General features: G+C 44.6%; 2 protein-coding genes across 8 annotated transcripts in view; both read left to right on the top strand.

Annotated features, from left to right (window-relative positions):
* LOC116981212 (ectonucleoside triphosphate diphosphohydrolase 4-like) overlaps positions 1-12,743 on the top strand; it is a 46,361-nt gene extending 33,618 nt beyond the window's left edge. For all 4 annotated transcript variants that reach the window (XM_033034056.1, XM_033034059.1, XM_033034058.1 and 1 more), the window contains exons 9-13: positions 228-394; positions 1,226-1,547; positions 5,496-5,581; positions 7,642-7,803; positions 10,750-12,743. In XM_033034056.1, coding sequence (XP_032889947.1) covers positions 228-394; positions 1,226-1,547; positions 5,496-5,581; positions 7,642-7,803; positions 10,750-10,957 — 945 coding nt within the window. In that variant the 3' untranslated portion in view covers positions 10,958-12,743. The remainder of the gene's footprint in view (positions 1-227; positions 395-1,225; positions 1,548-5,495; positions 5,582-7,641; positions 7,804-10,749) is intronic.
* A 2,178-nt stretch (positions 12,744-14,921) lies between these two features.
* Positions 14,922-18,838, top strand: part of LOC116981213 — a 52,141-nt gene continuing 48,224 nt past the window's right edge. Inside the window, exons 1-2 of one of the 4 annotated variants that reach the window (XM_033034062.1) lie at positions 14,922-15,963; positions 17,873-17,878. In XM_033034062.1, coding sequence (XP_032889953.1) covers positions 15,078-15,963; positions 17,873-17,878 — 892 coding nt within the window. In that variant the 5' untranslated portion in view covers positions 14,922-15,077. The remainder of the gene's footprint in view (positions 15,964-17,872; positions 17,879-18,838) is intronic. The other 3 variants (XR_004414185.1, XR_004414184.1, XM_033034060.1) reach the window with 3 other exon arrangements.

The raw sequence follows: 18,838 nt of genomic DNA, 5'->3' as shown, positions 1-18,838 counted from the left end.
ACCCACTGAGTTCCTCCAGCATTTGTGTCTATCATTGATATAAACCAGAATCTGCAGTTCCTTTTTAGTACATTAAAATATTTTATATATTCATTTTGCAGAAAGGTCGTATTTTGGAGTGGGAAAAAATTAGGAAATGTTCCAGTGTGGCATCATTTTGTGTGTGGCATACCTAACAGGGCACTTAAGTCACTTCTTCATTCTAAGCTACAGATTTGTCATTACAGGAAGAAGCTGCGAAAGGTTTACTGGCTGAATTCAACCTTGGTTGTGACGTTCATCATACTGAACATGTGTACAGGGTTTATGTAAGCACCTTCCTCGGATATGGTGGAAATTATGCTCGACAGCGCTACGAGGACCTAATTTTTAATAATATTACGACTGCAAACAGGTATATTAACAAAGATGACAATATTTGTGTGTAATGCATAGCAAGCTCTGTGCTGTTGCAGTGGCTCATCTTGTCGACCATTGGTTTAGTTTCGAGATGCAGCGTGGAATATCTCAGCAGATCAGCCAGCATCTCTGGAGAACATAGATAGGTGACATTTTGGGTCCGACCCTGGTTCACTGCATGCAATCAGGACAAGGCCCTTCCCATTTGCATACTGATCTTTCTGTTCTGGGCCTCCTCCACAATCTGAGGCCACACGCAAATTGATGAAGAACACCTCATATTTTGCTGGTGCAACTTAAAACCCAGTATGAATATTGATTTCTCTAACTTCAAGTAACCCTTGCATCTCTTCTCTTTCCATCCCTCCCCCACCTTGGTCGTCATACTAGTTTCATTATCGTCCTACTGAGTTTCATTGTTTGGATCACTTATTAACCCCTTCTCCACAGCGAACAATGGACCATTGTGGGCTCCACATTTCCTTGATCGTCATTGCCGGCTTTGATTTGTTCTTTTGCATCCCTTTCATTCCCATGTTCTATGTACTTTTTCATATCTCTCGTTTCCCCCCTCCCCTTACTCTCAGTCAGAAGAAGGGTCTCGACCGGACATGTCACCTAATTCTTTTCTACAGCGATGCTGCCTGACCCGCTGAGCTACTCCAGGTTTTTGTGACAATCTTCTATGTACAATAAAATTGGTCTTAAATATGAAATTGAAATTTAAGTTGGCATCTTTGAGGTGCAGTTTACATATTTCAAGGTGAAGGAAAGATATTGTGTTTAGTGGAGATCGTACTGAGTATAAAGCTGTTACCTTTTGCAGATTGCTTGGACAGCACATCGGTATCAGTGCAGAGCGCCCTTACCTCGATCCCTGTCTGTCCCTTGAAACAGCCGATACCATTCAGGACGAACAGATTTTGCACTTGAAAGGAGTCGGGGACTTTGACGAGTGCTGCAAGCGAATCAAACCATTCCTGGGCAAAGGGAATGAGACCAACACTTCCTTCAGTGGGGTTTATCAGCCTCCTATTGATTTCCATAACAGTGAATTCTACGGTTTCTCTGAATTTCATTACTGCACTGAAGATGTCTTGCGCATGGGAAGTCAATACGATGGCGTCAGGTACGCAAAAGCAGCCAAGGTATGGAAACACGATACTTATAAGGTCATAATACGACATAATATATCGGTGATACTAACTGGCTGTTAGCTCAATTAAGATTTTTATTCCCCATTCTGGTGTCTTCCCAATTAACTTTATTCTGTTCTCCCTCCTTTTAGACAATAGACAATAGGTAATAGGTGCAGGAGTAGGCCATTCGGCCCTTTGAGCCAGCACTGCCATTCACTGTGATCATGGCTGATCATCCACAATCAGTACCCCGTTCCTACCTTCTCCCCATATCCCTTGACTCCACTATCTTTAAGAGCTATCTAACTCTTGAAAGCATCCAGATAATCGGCCTCTACTGCCTTCTGAGGCAGTTTTCTTACATGTTCCCAAGCAAAGCATCAAGCTTTGGCAACAAGCTTTGCGACATAACCAATCTCCTTGAATACCAATGGCTGATATTTCACTGGTGGTAGAAGAGACTTGGCACATTTGAACTCTGCAACCCCCAACAAGACAGTTGGGGCTGTTTTTCTTCTCTCTTTTCCACTTCCTTGGTCATATTTGAATCCAAAGGCACAATAATTGTATAGTTTAAAGAAACTCCATGCCGACCATCACACTAGTTCCATGTCATCCCACTCTCTCACCAACTACACACAAGGGGGAAATTTACAGAGGGCCAATATCTTTGGGATGTGGGAGGAAACTGCACAAATGCACAAGTCTTTGGGATGTGGGAGGAAACTGGAGCACCCGGAGGAAACCCACATGGACAACATCAGAGGTCAGGATCAAACCCTGGTCTCTGGCGATTGGAGGCAGTGGATCTTCAGTTCAGTTTGCTTTATTGTCACATGTACCGAGGTACTGTGAAAGCTTTGGTTGCATGCTAACCAGCCAGCCGTGGACAATACCTACGGCCCCCACAATCAAAATGTGGATTATAGAAATGACGGAGACCTTAAACGTGGAAAGAATCAGATTTTCCCTGTTGGACAAACAGGAATTATTCGTTGGAACATGGTCTCCTTTTATTGATTATTTAAAGGGTCAGAATGGTTCAGCACAGGAACCTGACTAGCACGCGGGCTAAAGAATGGATGAAATACTATACTCTGAAATGTACGAATATATCTCGAATGAAGTCTTTTTTATTTTAATAAATTTTTCCATTCTTCTTTAACTATCTTTTTCCTTTTTTTCTTTTTTTTTTTCTTTTTGTTTTTGTTTTTCTTCTTTTTCTTTTATTTCTTTACTTCATCTATCTCTTTAGTTCTATCTAGTTTAAAAAAAAAAAGGCAAAAAGTATTGGAGACAATGTAATAATAATTGACAATATTATCAATTCAAAAATGTAAGTGTAATGATGTAAATAGGTTATGTACCTATGTACCTATGTACCTATCTCCAATAAAAAAAATATTAAAAAAAAAAAAAAAGACAATACCCGATTACAATCGAGCCTGATACATATCTGGTACAGATACATGATAAGGGAATAATATTTAGTGCAAGGTAAAGCAAGTAAAGTCCGGTCAGATAGTCCGAGGATACCCGATGAGGTAAGTAGTCAATATGACTACTGCTACAATTGTGATCAGAATTCAGTTCCAAATGCTGAGATCTGTGTAATATCGGATGTAAATTTGGCTTTTACTAATTTCCATTCGTGTCACTTTCTCCTGCTTCTACAGTTTAATTTGATGTACTGATCTGGCTTTAATTTCCCAGTACGCTGTTAAAACAGCAAATACACTCAGGGCACACTATGACCCCGGGTGTTTTCAACCAGTGGAGTGCTTTGTGCGCAGTAACACATGGAAGTGTGGGAGCCAGAAATGTGCATGATGTGATCCCAGATAGATAAATGATCAATTGTCAAGCCTGTGTACTTTTGATGCTGTTGTCCAAAGAAAGGTGTCACAGTGGCAAAGTTTATAGAGCTGGTGTGCCTCATAGCTCCAGAGATCCAGGTTCAATCCTGACCTCGGGTGCTGTCTGTGCAGAGTTTGCATGATCTCCCTGTGCCGCGTGGGTGGTCCAGTTTCCTCCCACATCACGAAGACGTATAGGTTTGTTAATTGGATGTTGTTGAAAAGGTGTAGGTTAATTGGCCTCTGGAAATTCCCCTTAATCTGTAGGGTGTAGGAAGGAACTGCAGATGCTGATTTACACCAAAGATAGACACAAAATGCTGGAGTAACTGCGGGACAGGCAGCATCTCTGGACAGAAGGAATTGGTGACATTTCGGGTCGAGACCCTTCTTCAGACCAGGAGTCAAGGGAGAGGGAGACAATGAGATAAGGAAGTGTAAGATGTGAAAACGTGGCTTCAAATGAGATTGGGTCAAAGGAAAATGTAGAATAGATCTGTGTTAACTAGGAGAAGTTGACAACGAAGCATATAAAGATAAAATTTAATCGTGATAGTCAAACTGGTCGGAGAACTAGGATGGGGAGGGATGGCGAGAGAGGGAATGCAAGGGTTACTCGAAGTTAGAGAAGTCAATATTCATTCCGATGTGGTGTAAGCTGCCCAAGCAAAATATGAGGTGATGCTCCTCCAATTTGCATAGGGCCTTACTCTGACAGTGGAGGAGGCCTCATATGGGGATGGGAAGGGGAGTTAAAGTATTTAACAACCGGGAGATCAAGTAGGTTCAGGCGGACTGAGCGTAGGTGTTCAGCAAAACGATCGCCAAGCCTGTGCTTGGTCTTGCCGATATATAGGAGTCCACACCTGGAACAGCGGATACTACTATAGTAGTAGTATACTGTGAAGAGCTTTGTTTTGCATACAGCCCAATCAGATCAGATAATACTATACATAAATACCATCAAATCAAACTCAAGTGCAATAGGTAGAGCAAGGGAGAAGGCACAGAATGCAGAATATAGTGCTCACCATTGTAACGCATCAATTCCATAGACAAAGTCCGATGTCTGCAATGGGTTAGAAGTGAATTGGACAGTACCCCAGCTTATGGAAGGACCATTTAGAAGCTTGATAACAGGGGAAGAAAATACACAAAATGCTGTTGTAACTCAGTGGGTTAGGCAGCATCCCTAGAGAATATGGATAGGTGACGTATTGAGTCAGGACCTTTCTTCAGACCTGGAACGTCGCCTATTCATGTCTCCACGGATGCTGCCTGACCCGCTGAGTTAAGGGGCTGTCCCACTGCGGCGACCTAATCTGCGAGTTTAGAAGAGTTTGCACTCGACTCAAACTCGCAGCATGGTCGACACGTGGTCCTATGAGGTCACTGAAACTCCCCCCTTCATGCTCGAGGGAATTTCCCGCATACTCGGATATATTTTCCGCGAGTAAAAATTGGTCGGCATGGTTCTTTTGAGCTCATAGTGTAGCGGGGTCGCTATGTAGTTACAGGCAGTCGAGGGCAGCCGTAGGCAATCTCCTTCGCTGACCAGGCATTTTAATTGGCTCATTGGAGTTTTCAGGACCAAAGAAAGCCGACCAGTAATGTAAAATGTCCGCTAAACTTTATTATGTTGTCTGGTTTATTTATTATAAGTGTCTCCACTCCTTCTTCCCCCCCCCCCCCCCCCCCCCCCCCCCCGCCCCCAGGCGACATCTACAAATCTCTGCAATTTCATATGGTCGGCAAAGCTGTTCCCAAACCAAGGCGTGATTTAACCCAAACATACTGATTGTGAGGTTAATTGAAACTAAGTTCATAAATTGTAGGTGCAGAATTTGGCCATTCGGCCCATCAGTTAATCCCCAAGCTAGGTAGGTGGTAAGAGCTTCTGAGCAAAATTGATGTGTGAATGTGTGAGAATAGTTTGCAAGAAGAGAAGTTGGGAATAGGAATGTTCTGAGAGCTGGCATGAACTCGATGGGCTGGATTTTTGCCACATATATATTAATGAAATCTAAAAATCTAAGATGGATATTGAAGTATTGGCAATCTTTTCAAACTGTTGAGATTCAGCTCCAATTCTCTTTTCCAGGATTTTTGTGCTACCAAATGGACAACCTTAAAAGAACGATTTGACCTCAATCTGTTTTCATCTCATGCAGACCTGAGCAGATTAAAGTAAGTGTTCCAGGGACAAACCATGAGCAGCAAATCCATGAGGTGAAGCAGTAGCTTCAACCTAGCTTTGTTTAGTTTAAAGATACGGCGTGGAAACAGTTTCTTCGACCCACCGAGTCCACGCTGACCAGCGATCATCCCGGACACTAACACTATCCGACACACATTAGGGACAATTTACAATTTTACCAAGCCAATTAACCTACAAACCTGTAGTGTCTTAGGAGTGTGGGAGGGAAACGGAGCATCCGGAGAAAACCCACGCAGGTCATGGAGGGAACATACAAACTCCGTACAGACAGCACCTGCAGTCAGGATTGAACCCAGGTGAATGGCGCTGAAAGGCAGCAAATCACCCGTTGCGCCAGACTTTTACAGTACGGACATTGAATTAAGAACATAAGAAACAGGAGCAGAATTAGGCCATTTGCCACTTCTAGCCATTGCATTCATCAATATGATACACAGAGACTTGGAGCACAGGAACAGTCTCTTCAACCCCCCCACCCCCCACCTCCCACCTTACCTCTGCGATTGTGTATACCATCAAGGACCCATCCCACCTTGATATTCTTACCACATGCACATTACGTCTCCTCAGATTCTACAACTCACTAGCACACAAAATGACTTCACTTGGATGGCCAATTAACCTTTGTATGTGGGAAGGATCCAGAGCACCTGGACGAAACTTGGGGGAGAAGGTGCAAGTCCCACGGCACTGGAGGTCCCCACTGGACCTGGGCCACTAGAATTGCACAGCTGTGGCTGTATTAACTGCACCACTGCCTCCCCATTTCTGATCTTCCACTTCAGCGCCACTTTTCGTGTTTCATTGCCCTATCCCTTGATCGCCTTAATATTCAGGAATTTTGAGTTAGAACGAACTTGATCACCAGCATCAGCATGTACAGTACTTTAGCAAAAGCAAAAATCATAACATTGCCAACCAAGAAACAAACAAGGGATTGCAGATGCTGGTTTACAAAAAACAAAGACAAAGTGCTGCAGTAACTCAGCAGGTCAGGCGGCATCCCTCAAAATCCAAAATAAAATGCTGAAAACTCTTCCAACAGGTTAATGGTCATCTGTGGAAAGAGAAGCAGAATTAATGTTCCAATCCAAGAACCTTCGAACATAGTGTCGAACGGATCTTTGACTGAAAGGTTGATACTCACTCTCCTTCCACAGAGGTTGCCTGACTTGTTGAATGTTCCCAGTGTAGAACACAAAGTGCTGGAGTAACTCAGCAGGTCAGGCAGCAACTCTGGAGGATAGTAAGGGTGTCAATGTTTATGAGGAGAAGGGGGTTTAGAGGGAAAGATAGATCAGCCGTGCTTGAATGGCAGAGTAGACTCGATAGGCTGAATGGCCTAATTCTACTCTTATGACATAAACATATGACACTGGAGGATATTTTGGGTTGGGACCCTTTGTGTTCTATGTTAGACTCCAACATCTGTAGTTCCTTGTGCCTGCAATGTTCCAATCATTTGTTTTTATTTTTCATCACAAGATTGCCAAACTGGACTTATGAAATTCAGGGCGCAAGGGTGGCACGGTGACGCAGCAGTAGAGTTGCTGCCTTGCAGTGCCAAAGACCCAGGGTCGATCGTGACTGTACAGAGTTTGTATGTTTTCCCTGTGTATGAGCACGTGGGTTTTCTCCAGGTGCTCCAGTTTCCTTCCACCCTCCAAAGACATGCAGGTTTGGCGGTTAATTAGCTTTGGTAAAGTTGTGCCTAGTGTGTAGGATAGTGCTGGTGTATGGGGTGGCCGCTGGTCGGCGCAGTATCAGTGGGCTGAAGGGCATGTTTCCACGCTGTATCTCTAAAGTACAAAGGTACATTATCTCCCTAAACCTTTATCCTATCCTTCTTCTGAGATGTTGCGTGTAATCTGCCTCTGACCAAGTTTTGTCCCAATGTCTTGGTGTCTCATTGTTAAACTTTGTTGAAAAGGCTGCTTTGAAATGTTTCGAGACTATCACTGAGATTGAATGCTAATTGTAGTTTGAGGCTTCCGCGGATAATAGTGACAATTGTCCTCTGACCTTGCAGGTATCAGTGTTTTAAGTCTGCGTGGGTGTATGAGGTACTGCACAGTGGTTTCGACTTTCCAGCTGACTATTCCAACTTGAAGACAATCAAGTTGGTCAATGACAAGGAAATACAGTGGACGCTGGGAGCAATTCTTTACAAGACCCGTTTCTTACCTCTGTGGTATGTCGCCTCATTGCGTGAACTAAAGAATACTTGGCGAAATGCAGCGGGATGGTTTAGGTTTATTATTGTCACATACACTGAGGTACAGTGAAAGGCTTTGTATTGCATGGTATCCAAACAGATTAGATATGCCATACATAGATACGATCACTTCAAACTTAAGTACGATTTCTTGGAGCGCGTTAGAGTGGGGGGTGATCTTATAGTAAGTAAGTAAGTAAACTTTATTTATATAGCACATTTTAAGTCAATTTGCATTGACCCCAAAGTGCTTCACAATAATTTAAATAATAAGTTCCATTGCAAACCATAGAAAAAGGTTTTAAAAAAATGAATTAAAATGGACACAACATATTACAGAGTTCAACACAAACATCCCCCCACAGCAGAATCAAAACATTTCCACTGTGGGGGAAAGGCACCAAAAAGTTAAGTCCTCTTCCTCTGTGAAACACCCGAGGTCAGGGCCCATCTGTGGCCGTGCAGCCAGTCCGATGATTTTCAGGGCCCTCTTGCCGTAAAGATGAAACATCGGCGTCGGGTGAAACATTCCTCAGCGGCTTGGAAAAGTCTGGAGCGGCAGTCCCCTCCCCGGAGACCGGAGACCGCGGCACTCGTAGTCTTCCGGCCGCGCCGGCTGGAGCACCGACCCCGGCGAACTCGATCTCTGGCTCTGCGGCGCTCCAAATCCAAATCCAGCGCCGCCCGCAGCCGAACGCCCGCAGCCACAGCTCCGCGATGTTGGAAGTCGCCGACCAAAGCGCTCCGGAGCTTACCGCACGGCGACCCGGTAGGCATCGCCCGCTCCTTGTTGGTATCCCAGCGCTGCGCCACCGCCGCCGAAGCTGTAGTCCCAGCCGGTCCCGACAGGAAAACGCCGCACCACTTTCGGTGGTAGGCCGCGAGGACGGGGCGAAGAAACAGCACGGAGGGATGCTGCCTCTCCGACCAGGTAGGGGACTAAGAATAAAGTTTCCCCCTTCCCCACCCCCACCCCCCACATAGAAGACCTCCACTAACATAAAATAAAATAAAGAAAGGTGTAGAGGCGGACTGCGGGCAGGCTGCCATACACAGACGGCGCCCACTCCCGCACATCCGCCATCTTGTATCTAGTGTGTTATAGACAAAGATCATAGAGGAGCTCCTCTATGATCTTTGGTTATAGAGGTGTATAAGATCACGAGACGCATATTTAGGGTAAATGCACACCCTAAGTAGGGGAATCAAAAACCAGAGAACGTAGATTTAAGGTGAGAGAGGAAAGATTTAATAGTAACTTTAGGGGTAAGTTTGTTTTACAGAAATGGTGGTAGGTGTATGGAATGAGCGATCAGAGGAAGTAATTGAGTCTGTACTATCACATTGTTTAAGAAACATTTAAACAGGTACATGGATAGATTAGATTCAGAGGGACATGGGGCAAACACAAGCAGGTGGGACTAGTGTATATGGGGCATGTTGGTCAGCATGGTAAAATTGGGCCGAAGGGCCTGTTACCACATTGTATGACTCTACAATAGATAGAACTAAGGGGAAGATGCAGAATGCGGAATATAATTCTCTGTCTCGTAGTGTTACAGTTCTTTTGACACAGTGCAATGTCCTCAGTCATAGAGGTGATTCGATCAGTACCCCAGCTTATAGAGGGACCACTAAAAGCCTGGTAACGGGACTGAGAAATCTGTATTTGAGAGTCAAACTGCTGTGTAGTGTGTAATCTGGGGCACAGTGGGTGGATTCTGCAATAGAAACAGCCCAAAGGCTGACAGCAATTTTAGTATTTATAGACAGTATTTACAAGAAAAATCTGAGAGCAGTTTCCAGTTGCTGCCGAAGTACTGTTTGTCACGTTGCCATCCAAGTTGCCTTACTCCAGAAACTGACATCTCATCAATTATATCTCATCAAGTGACTCACAATTGAATATCACAGCAGACTATGGTCTTGAGTTTTGGTTGTCACACTGTCAGAAGGAACTGGTTGTGCCAAGAAGACTCGCCACTAGAGAATGGTCCTGGCCTACCATCTACTTCATTGGAGACCCTTGAACTATCTTTAATCAGACTTTACTGGACTTTATCTTGCATTAAACATTATTTCCTCTATCATGTATCTGTACACTTTGTGTGGCTCGATTCTAATCGTCCTTCCGCTGGATAGCACACAACAAAAGCTTTTCACTGTACTTCGGGAAACGTGACAATAAACTAAACTAAACTAAGATATATTGTCTGCATTGGGGGAACTTCAGTTAGGGGAGCAATTATTTGGGCTTTGATTTCTCTGGAGTGAAGGAGGCTGAGGGGTGACTTAGCAGAGGCATGTAACATTTCCAGGTAGAGATAGGTAGTCAAAATCATTTTGCCATGGTAGGGGCTTTCAAAGGTTAGCAGGCAGAGGTTCAAGGTGAGAGGAAGGAGGCTTCAAGAGGAAAGCTTTTTTTTTCAAAACCTAGAGTAGTTGATGTCGAGAATGTTCTGTATAACTAGAAAAACTAGGTTAAGCAAGACATAGAAGGAGCTTCAAAGAACGACAGATGCTGGTTAACAAAAAAAGACAAAATGCTGGACACATAGCGGGTCAGGTAGCATCTCTAGAAAACACGGATATGATGTTTTGGGTCAGGGGCTTTCTTTAGATTGATTGTGGTGGGGGGGAAGCTTGAAGGGAGGTGGGAGCAGGACAAAAACTGGCAAGTGACGGGTGAATACAGGTAGAAGGGGCTTTGATAGACAGATAAGGTCCTAATGCAGGTAGATGGAATTGGTGAGATGAGCATAGACGTTAGCGCAGATAATGTGTCTCTTCTGTGTTATACAAGTCTGACTAGACAACATCAAATGGATTCTGTATGGGATGGATGTATACATGAAATATATTCATTAATTTTTATTCATTATCCCCTTTCCTCAACGAACTGTGTTCCACCAACATCGGCAGGGATCTGCGAAAAGACGCCATCAAAACGAGTCATTCCAGCTGGCTGCGAGTCTCCTTCGTCTACAACCACTACCTGTTCTTTGCCTGTTTCTTCGTGGTCCTACTGGCCATCATCCTGTATGTGCTGAGGCTCCGACGCATTCACAAGAGGGCACAGCAGGAGCTGCAGTGGTTGCAAGAGGCCGAACCAATGACTGAGGGGTCATGATCAGCCCAGGCGAGATGTAGCAAACCTTTCAGAACGGAAAAAGAATGCCCCTGAATCACGCATTGGAAGGAACCGCAGATGCTGGTTTACACTTCATGTTCAGAGAACCAGAAGGGTTCCGACCCAAAACATCACCTATTTTTCTCCAGAGATGCTGCCTGACCCGCTGAGTTACTCCAGCATTTTGTGTCTTACCCCAGAATCATGCGTTGGCTTTTGTTTGACTGAGAAACACTTCAGCGTCATCTTTGCCACAGTGAACTGTGGTTTATGTGGAGGGCTTGGATGTACAGGCCTTTGGGACGTATCAGGTATTTATGTTCATTCTAAAGTCTACAACTTCTGTTGGATGACCCAAGACCTATTCTCATCTTCTCTTTGAATTTGGAACCAGTAGCAATGCAATATGCATCTTTCTTTTCATATATCACACGCATCCGAGGTGCTAAGTTATATATGTGTTCTGTACAGATTAATTGGGCACTATTTGTGGTCCTTCTCTGTCTTCTTCCAATGTACATAATGTGATGGGACAGTGATGAACGTAATTTGGCAAATAGTGATTTTCTGTTTTGTCTTTTGCCATTCATTTCCACTCTTAAACTCAAAAATATTCACCCAGTGCATCCTAAGTATGGTGGGAAAGTGACATCTAATACAATATATGCTTAACTCAAGCTTGAATCTATAAGCCTGAAGGAGTATGAAGATGGGTCCTCACCCAAAACTTTGCTTATCCATGTCCTCCAAAGATTCTGAGTGAACCCAGAATGTTGTGTTTTCTGCAAGATTCCAGCATCTGCAGTTCCTTGTGTCTCCATTGAACCTACTATCTTCTGATACAATGGACATTCCTACCAGCTGAGCCAAACTCTCATTCCAAAGTTACCTTGGGTCAAGTCTCTATAAGTGTGAGGCTCCAATGCAAAAACCACTTTGTGCAGATAAAATCAAGGAAATCCACAGATGCTTTCCATTGCTGGGATTGGTGAACCTCAAGCCTTATCCACTGAACTGTCCTGCTCATGGTCTGATGGAATGCAAAACAAAAGACTGAATTGTGGAAAATGATCCAAACCTACCGATGCACATTCAATAATCCACCAGAATTTGTGACAACCAAAAAGGGAATGTTTCCATGGAAAACACAAAATGCTGGAGTAACTCAGCGGGTCAGGCAGCATCTCTGGAGAACATGGACAGGTAATGTTTCAGGTCGGGACTCTTCCCGATAGATCGTGTCCCTTCCCGACCCGAAACATCGCCTATCCATGTTCTCCAGAGATGCTGCCTGACCCGCTGAGCTACTGGAGCATTTTGCATCATTCTTTGGTAAACCATCATCCGCAGTTCCTTGTTGCTACTAATGTTTACGTGGATCATTTGAAATATTTCCAGCTGATGATTTAAATTCCAACCAGTTTTCATTTCATGTGTCAACCTGTTAGGTGGTCAAAGTCAAGTATCGGCACCATGTCAAGTAGCTCCATTCCAAGCAGAACCAGCTACATTTATAATACTTGACCATCTCTGTGTTTTGACATTCACTGCCATAACTTTTCCAAATGATTGTCCTACCTCTAATGAAATTTGCACCAATTTAAAAATCTATGAACACCTGCCATATTACACCTGGAAGTGTTTGGTATTCCGTTCAATGATGTATATCATTCTCTTCCATCTTGTATTAACTTCTCTCTTGGTCTTGATTTACAGCAGAATATATTTAATAATGTATATTGTACAGCATTTTAAATGAAATAAAGATCCAGATTAACATTTTGTTGATGATGGCCCTGTTTGCCACTTATCAAGTGATTGCACATGGCAGGCACTGGAACCTCGGAGTTAGAATAAGTGTGCCTAAGCTGGAACAAAGTCATTGTTTTGGCTCATTTTAGCAATTTCCTCTTGGGGTGACCTTTTACACTTGTGAAATGCTACAAACCAATTCTGGCCATTTTGGGTCAGATTTGGACATCTCAGCATCAAGTCTACAAAGGTAGGTTGTGTTGTCATCCCAATGGTTCAATGGTTTCTTTATTGTTATGTGACCAGGTACGGTGAAATACATTTTTTTGCATGCAGCTGAGCAAAACTATCCCCGTACATAGGCATAATCGCCTCGGTCTGTACAAGATGCAAAAAACAGCCCAATGAGTCCATGTGGAAGTGGCACCATTTTAGTCCCAGCTGCAGCTGGCTACAAAGCCCAGTGCCAGTACCATTACATTATCAAACATGGAACATAAAAGCAGAATCGCACGGCAGATGCTTTCCAAAAACATTTCTTACAAGGAAGCAATAGATCAGCGCCAAATGATTTTTGTGCTCCAGACTGTTGATTAATTTTAGATTATAGCTGAAGAGATGGCCGGCTCACTGAGAAGGACTTGTACTATGGAAGTTTACGAGATTAGCTACAGAGAAGATGTTGGACAGAATTGGATTGTTTTCTCCGGATTGCCAGGTGTGGAAGGGAAACCTGATGAAGGTATATTGGGGTGGCATGGTTGCTACCTTACAGCACCAGAGACCCAGGTTCCATTCTGACTACGGAGTTTGTACGTTCTCCCAGTGACCGGGTGTTCCTGTTTCCTCTCACTCTCCAAAGACGTACAGGTCTGTAGGTTAATCAGCTTGGTATCATTTTCAATTGTCCCGACTTTGTGTAGGATAGTGTTAGATTGCGGGGGAAAGCTGGTTGGCATGGACTTGGTAGGCCGAAGGGCCTGTTTCCGCGCTGTATCTCTAAACTAAATTATATAATATTATGAGAGGCATTGATAGGGTAGACAATCAGAACATTTTTTCCCAGGATAGAAACATCAAACTAGATTCCATAGCTTTCAGATGAAAGAGGCAAAATTGAAAGGAGATGTGTGGGGCATGTTTCTTACAAAGGGTGGTGAGTGCCTGGAATCTGCTGCCAGTCATGAGGGTGGAGGCAGATACAATAGTGACATTTCAGAAACTTTTGGATAGGCACATGGAATGGAGCAAGATGGATTATGTGCACACAGATAAGAATTAATTTTGGCATCATGTTCGGCACAGACATTGTAGGCCACAGGGCCTGTTCCTGTCCAAAGAAGCATCCCAACCTGAAACGTCACCTATCCATGTTCTCCATAGATGCTGTCTGACCTGCTGAGTAACTCCAGCACTTTGAGTCTTTTTGGTTATAAGCAAGCATCTGCAGTTCCTGGTATTGCTTTTCTGCGCTGTACTGTTCAATGAAATATGCCCCGGTTCAAGACAGAAGCTCAAACATCAACAGGTATACCAATAAATGCTGGAATCGGTATTGCAACAATCATCCACAAAAAATAATTACAGAATCTAATTTTACTTGTATAGGTGGTCGCACATGACACCCAGGTATCTCTAACTTAGGGGGCCCCACCACCCCCAGGTATCTCCAATGTAACTGGTCCCACGCACCCAGGCGGCTCCAGTGGAGGTAGTTACTCAACACCCAGGCATGTCAAGCGTAGCTAATCACACTACATCCAGGCACCTCCAACTTAAGAGGTCTCACCACACCCAAGCATCTCCTGCATGAGGTGGTCCACCACACCCAGCTATCTCCGATGTAGAAACTCCCACTACACCATCCAGGCATATCACTACACCAGTGTAGGTGACCACTCCACATACAGGCATATCCAACCTAGGCGGTCCCACCACACCCTGGCATCTCCAGAGTAGCTGGTCACTCCCCACTCGGGTATCTCCAGCGCAGATGGTCCCACCACACCAATGTATCTCCAACTTAGGACGTCCCCACGCTTCACACCACAGTCATCTCCAACGTTGGTGATCACACCACCTCGCCATCTCCAGCTACATGGTAAAACCCAGGCACCTCCTACGTGGGTGATCACACCACACACAGGCATTCCAATGTTGAAGGTCAAACAACGCGCAAGCAGGCATCTCCTCCGGTTACCCATAATGTCTAAAATATTTTACTTTGTTTCGCTTTGGCACCCAGTCTATTTCTTGATTTCCGTTTTGCTCTACAGAACCTCTCAGCAGCAAAGATACCAGAGGAGCTCTGCTCTATAATCTTTGCTCAGCAGAATCAGACCACACGGCAGCGGGAAACATTGGAAACATGTTCCACGGCGATAACTGGCATCGAACGTACTCCGCCAAAGGTGGAACGGAATCATTTTACCCCTATAAACACCTACGCAGCTACCGATGGGAATATGTGCGCTATCCTCGAACGCCAGACTACGATTTTCTACAGGCAGATGAAAGAGACCGGGCTCGCTTCCAGCCGACACACCTGTCCCATGTAACCACCTTTACCGGTGCCCGAGGAATCTTCTCCAGCGGCACTTTCAGCAGCCACACTCCGAAAAACATTGGAGTTGAAGTGGATGCATATTTCTCATGGTGGAGTTTTGAAATAGCTGAAGGTCAGAAGAAGAGAGAGAGAAAAAAGTACAAACAGATCATAAAAGCCAATGATTGGCCTTCAGACACAATACGTCAATTCTTCAACTCTCCTCCTTTCCAAGAGGAATCTCGATACGGGAATTTCAAGTTCACCTACGACATGGAGAGTCTGTTCGAGATGTACCAGAACTCGGTGTGTGACGGCTGGCGAGCTGAGTTCCGGGTCCTGGGCACCTTCACATACAAGCAGGAGGTCATGCACGCCGTGGTGGTGTGTCCCCCCTTGGATGTCGATCCCTTGTTCAGCAGCTGCCCCCTCGTTGGCGACGACATCCAGGCGGTCGTTTCCAGATTCGGCAACCGTTGGAGATGGAGACCCGATTCAACCCGATACAACTATAAGCCTTACTGCTGCTGGGATCACGTCTCCTTGGCTTTCTACCTGCCCTGCTATTCTCCCTACCCTGAATTCCCGCTCCCTCCCGGATACCCGGAGGTCACCTACTGCAAGGAGTCGGGGAATCTTCTCAGACCGATCGATATTACACCGGTGTGGGAATTTGATCAGTGCTTGGAGATATTGCGAGAGACATGGGAAACATAGAAAATAGGTGCAGGAGTAGACCATTCGGCCCTTCGAGCCTGCACCGCCATTCAATATGATTATGGCTGATCATCCAACTCAGTATCCCATCCCTGCCTTCTCTCCATACCCCCTGATCCCTTTAGCCACAAAGGGCCACATCTAACTCCCTCTTAAATATCGCCAATGAACTGGCCTCAACTACCTTCTGTGGCAGAGAATTCCACAGATTCACCGCTCTCTGTGTAAAGCGAGTGGCTGAGCTGAACATTCATTATCCGCAGAGTTAGATATGTAGGATGAAACTGTAGATGCTGGTTTACATAGAAGACACAAAGTGCTGGAGTAACAGCGGGTCAGGCAGCAACTCTGGAGAAAATGAATTGGCGCCGTTTCGGATCGAGACCCGTCTTGTCTGAAGAAGGGTCTCGACACGAAGCGCCACCGATTCCGTTTCTCCAGGGACGCTGCCTGACCGCTGAGTTACTCCAGCACTTTGTGTCTATCTTACGAGTTGCTTAGATACTTTAGTTCAGTTTATTGTCGCGTGTACAAAGGTACAGTTTGAAGCTTTTGTTGCGTGCTCGTCAGTCAGCAGAAAGACTAGACATGATGGCAGTCGAGCCGCCCACTGTGTGCAGATAGTGTAGCGAGACCAGGCAGGTTGAGCGAAATGTTTTTTTATTGACATAAACAAACAGCAACTCTTCAAAGCGCGCACCTGGTCTCAGTAACGGACGCCGCTCCCGTCCATGGGGAGGCGCGCGCCTGGTCTCAGTAACGGACGCCGCTCCCGTCCATGGGGAGGCGCGCGCACCTGGTCTCAGTAACGGACGCCGCTCCCGTCCATGGGGAGGCGCGCGCACCTGGTCTCAGTAACGGACGCCGCTCCTGTCCATGGGGAGGCGCGCGCGCCTGGTCTCAGTAACGGACGCCGCTCCTGTCCATGGGGAGGCGCGCGAACAACTGACTGAAAGCCCGCCAACCAACCAACCGCCGCGGTCACGTGACAGTGCCGACCAATGACGGGGGCCCTGACTTCCCAGCCCCACCACCAGGTGCCGCTACAACAGTATAAAACAAATATTATAGAGCATCTTTGGTATAAAGAGAATAACGGTTAGTGCAAGATAAAGTGCAAACAAATCCCATTGAACATAGTCCCAGAGCAGGGGAGGGGAACCTGCGACCTTAAGGCCATATGCGGCCTTCTAGGTCTTTTTAATGAATCCAAATTTTGTAGAACAAATCCTTTTATTTTTATTTTATTCATGTGTTTTTGTTTGTCTTTTATTATTTTTATTTTATTTTAATTAGATTAGATTCGTTTATTGTCACGAAATTTTGCTTCCCTGCAGTCATACATATAATTTTTTTTAAATGACAAAAACACACAATCAGCACAAATTTAACATCCACCACAGTGTGAGATATATTGTTTCACAAAACACCTCCTCACTGTGGTGGAAGGCAAAATCTTAAAGTCTCTGTCTCTTCCCTCTTTGTTCTTAAAATCTTAAAATGAACGTATTTAAAATACCAAAGAGTAAAAGAAGATTCAACGAAATAATCCTCCCCGACTGACGGCCACAATTAAAGCATTAGTAAGTCGTGAGGGCTATTCTAACACCTGTTATGCTCATGACTTAGTTCTAATGCGACTCGAGAATGTACGTTAACCTCCCACAAAAAGCAGTCACAACAAAGTCATTAAAAGGTTAGTTAACTTTAGAATTAACAATTTTTTTTCATTTTCTTGAAGTTAGTACATAGTAGTTAGATTTTACAAAATGATGTACATTTTGAAGTATATCTAATTTAAGTTTCTTGGATACGGCCTTATTAGATTACAGCTAACTTAATACGGCATTCCAACATGAAAAGGTTCCCCACCCCCGTCCCAGAGTCTCTAATGAGATGGATGGGAGGTTAGGGCAGCTCACTAGTTGGTGATAGGACGGTTCAGTTGCCTGATAACAGTTGGGAAGAAATTGTCCCTGAATCTGGAGGTAGATAAAAATGCTGGAGAAACTCAGCGGGTAAGGCAGCATCATATATAGAGCGAAGGAAATAGGCAACGTTTCGGGTCGAGACCCTTCTTCGGACTGAAGAAGGGTCTCGACCCGAAACGTTGCCTATTTATTCACTCCATATATACTGCCTCGCCCGCTGAGTTTCTCCAGCATTTTTGTCTACCATCGATTTTCCAGCATCTGCAGTTCCTTATCTGAATCTGGAGGTGTGCCTTTTCTGTACCTCTTGCCTGGTGTGAGAGGGGAGAAAAGGGAGTGGGGGGGGGGAGACTGGTCCTTAATTATGCTAGTGACCTTGCCGAGACAGCGTGTTCAATGGTACAATTATACTTTATTGTCACATGTATTCTAAAATTTATTTTATACATGCAGTTCAGTAGCAATCTATCAAGACAATTACCTTTCCCTCAATGTCAAAAAGACGAAGGAGCTAGTTATCGATTTCAGGTGGGTGGTGGTTTGGTTTGTACCAAAGATAGACACAAAATGCTGAAGTAACTTAGCGGGACAGGCAGCATCTCTGGAGAGATGGAATTCGTGATGTTTTGGGTCGAGACCCTTCTTCAGCTTTTTGTGCCAATCTTGAGTTTAAACCAGCATCTGCAGTTCCTTCTTACACGTGGTTTGATTTGTGTTCCTTTTCATGGTCTATGGGTGTGTTCTACATATGCATATGAATTTACCTTTAGAAACTCTGTATGCCACGCAATTTCATTATCAATACATTGTTGTACGTGTCATTACCGTCAGTTGGATGGCGTTAACCTTCAATAAAGTGTGTTAATAGATCGTCTGTCCATTCATTTGTCTTTGGGTCTATGAGACTTCAGCCCACCTTGTCAGTGGTGGTGGTGG

Source organism: Amblyraja radiata, chromosome 15, assembly GCF_010909765.2.
Source record: "Amblyraja radiata isolate CabotCenter1 chromosome 15, sAmbRad1.1.pri, whole genome shotgun sequence".
NCBI classification, from domain to species: Eukaryota; Metazoa; Chordata; class Chondrichthyes; order Rajiformes; family Rajidae; genus Amblyraja; species Amblyraja radiata.
The sequence above is the reverse complement of the archived record's forward strand: the minus strand, read 5'-3'. Positions and strand labels throughout refer to the sequence as shown.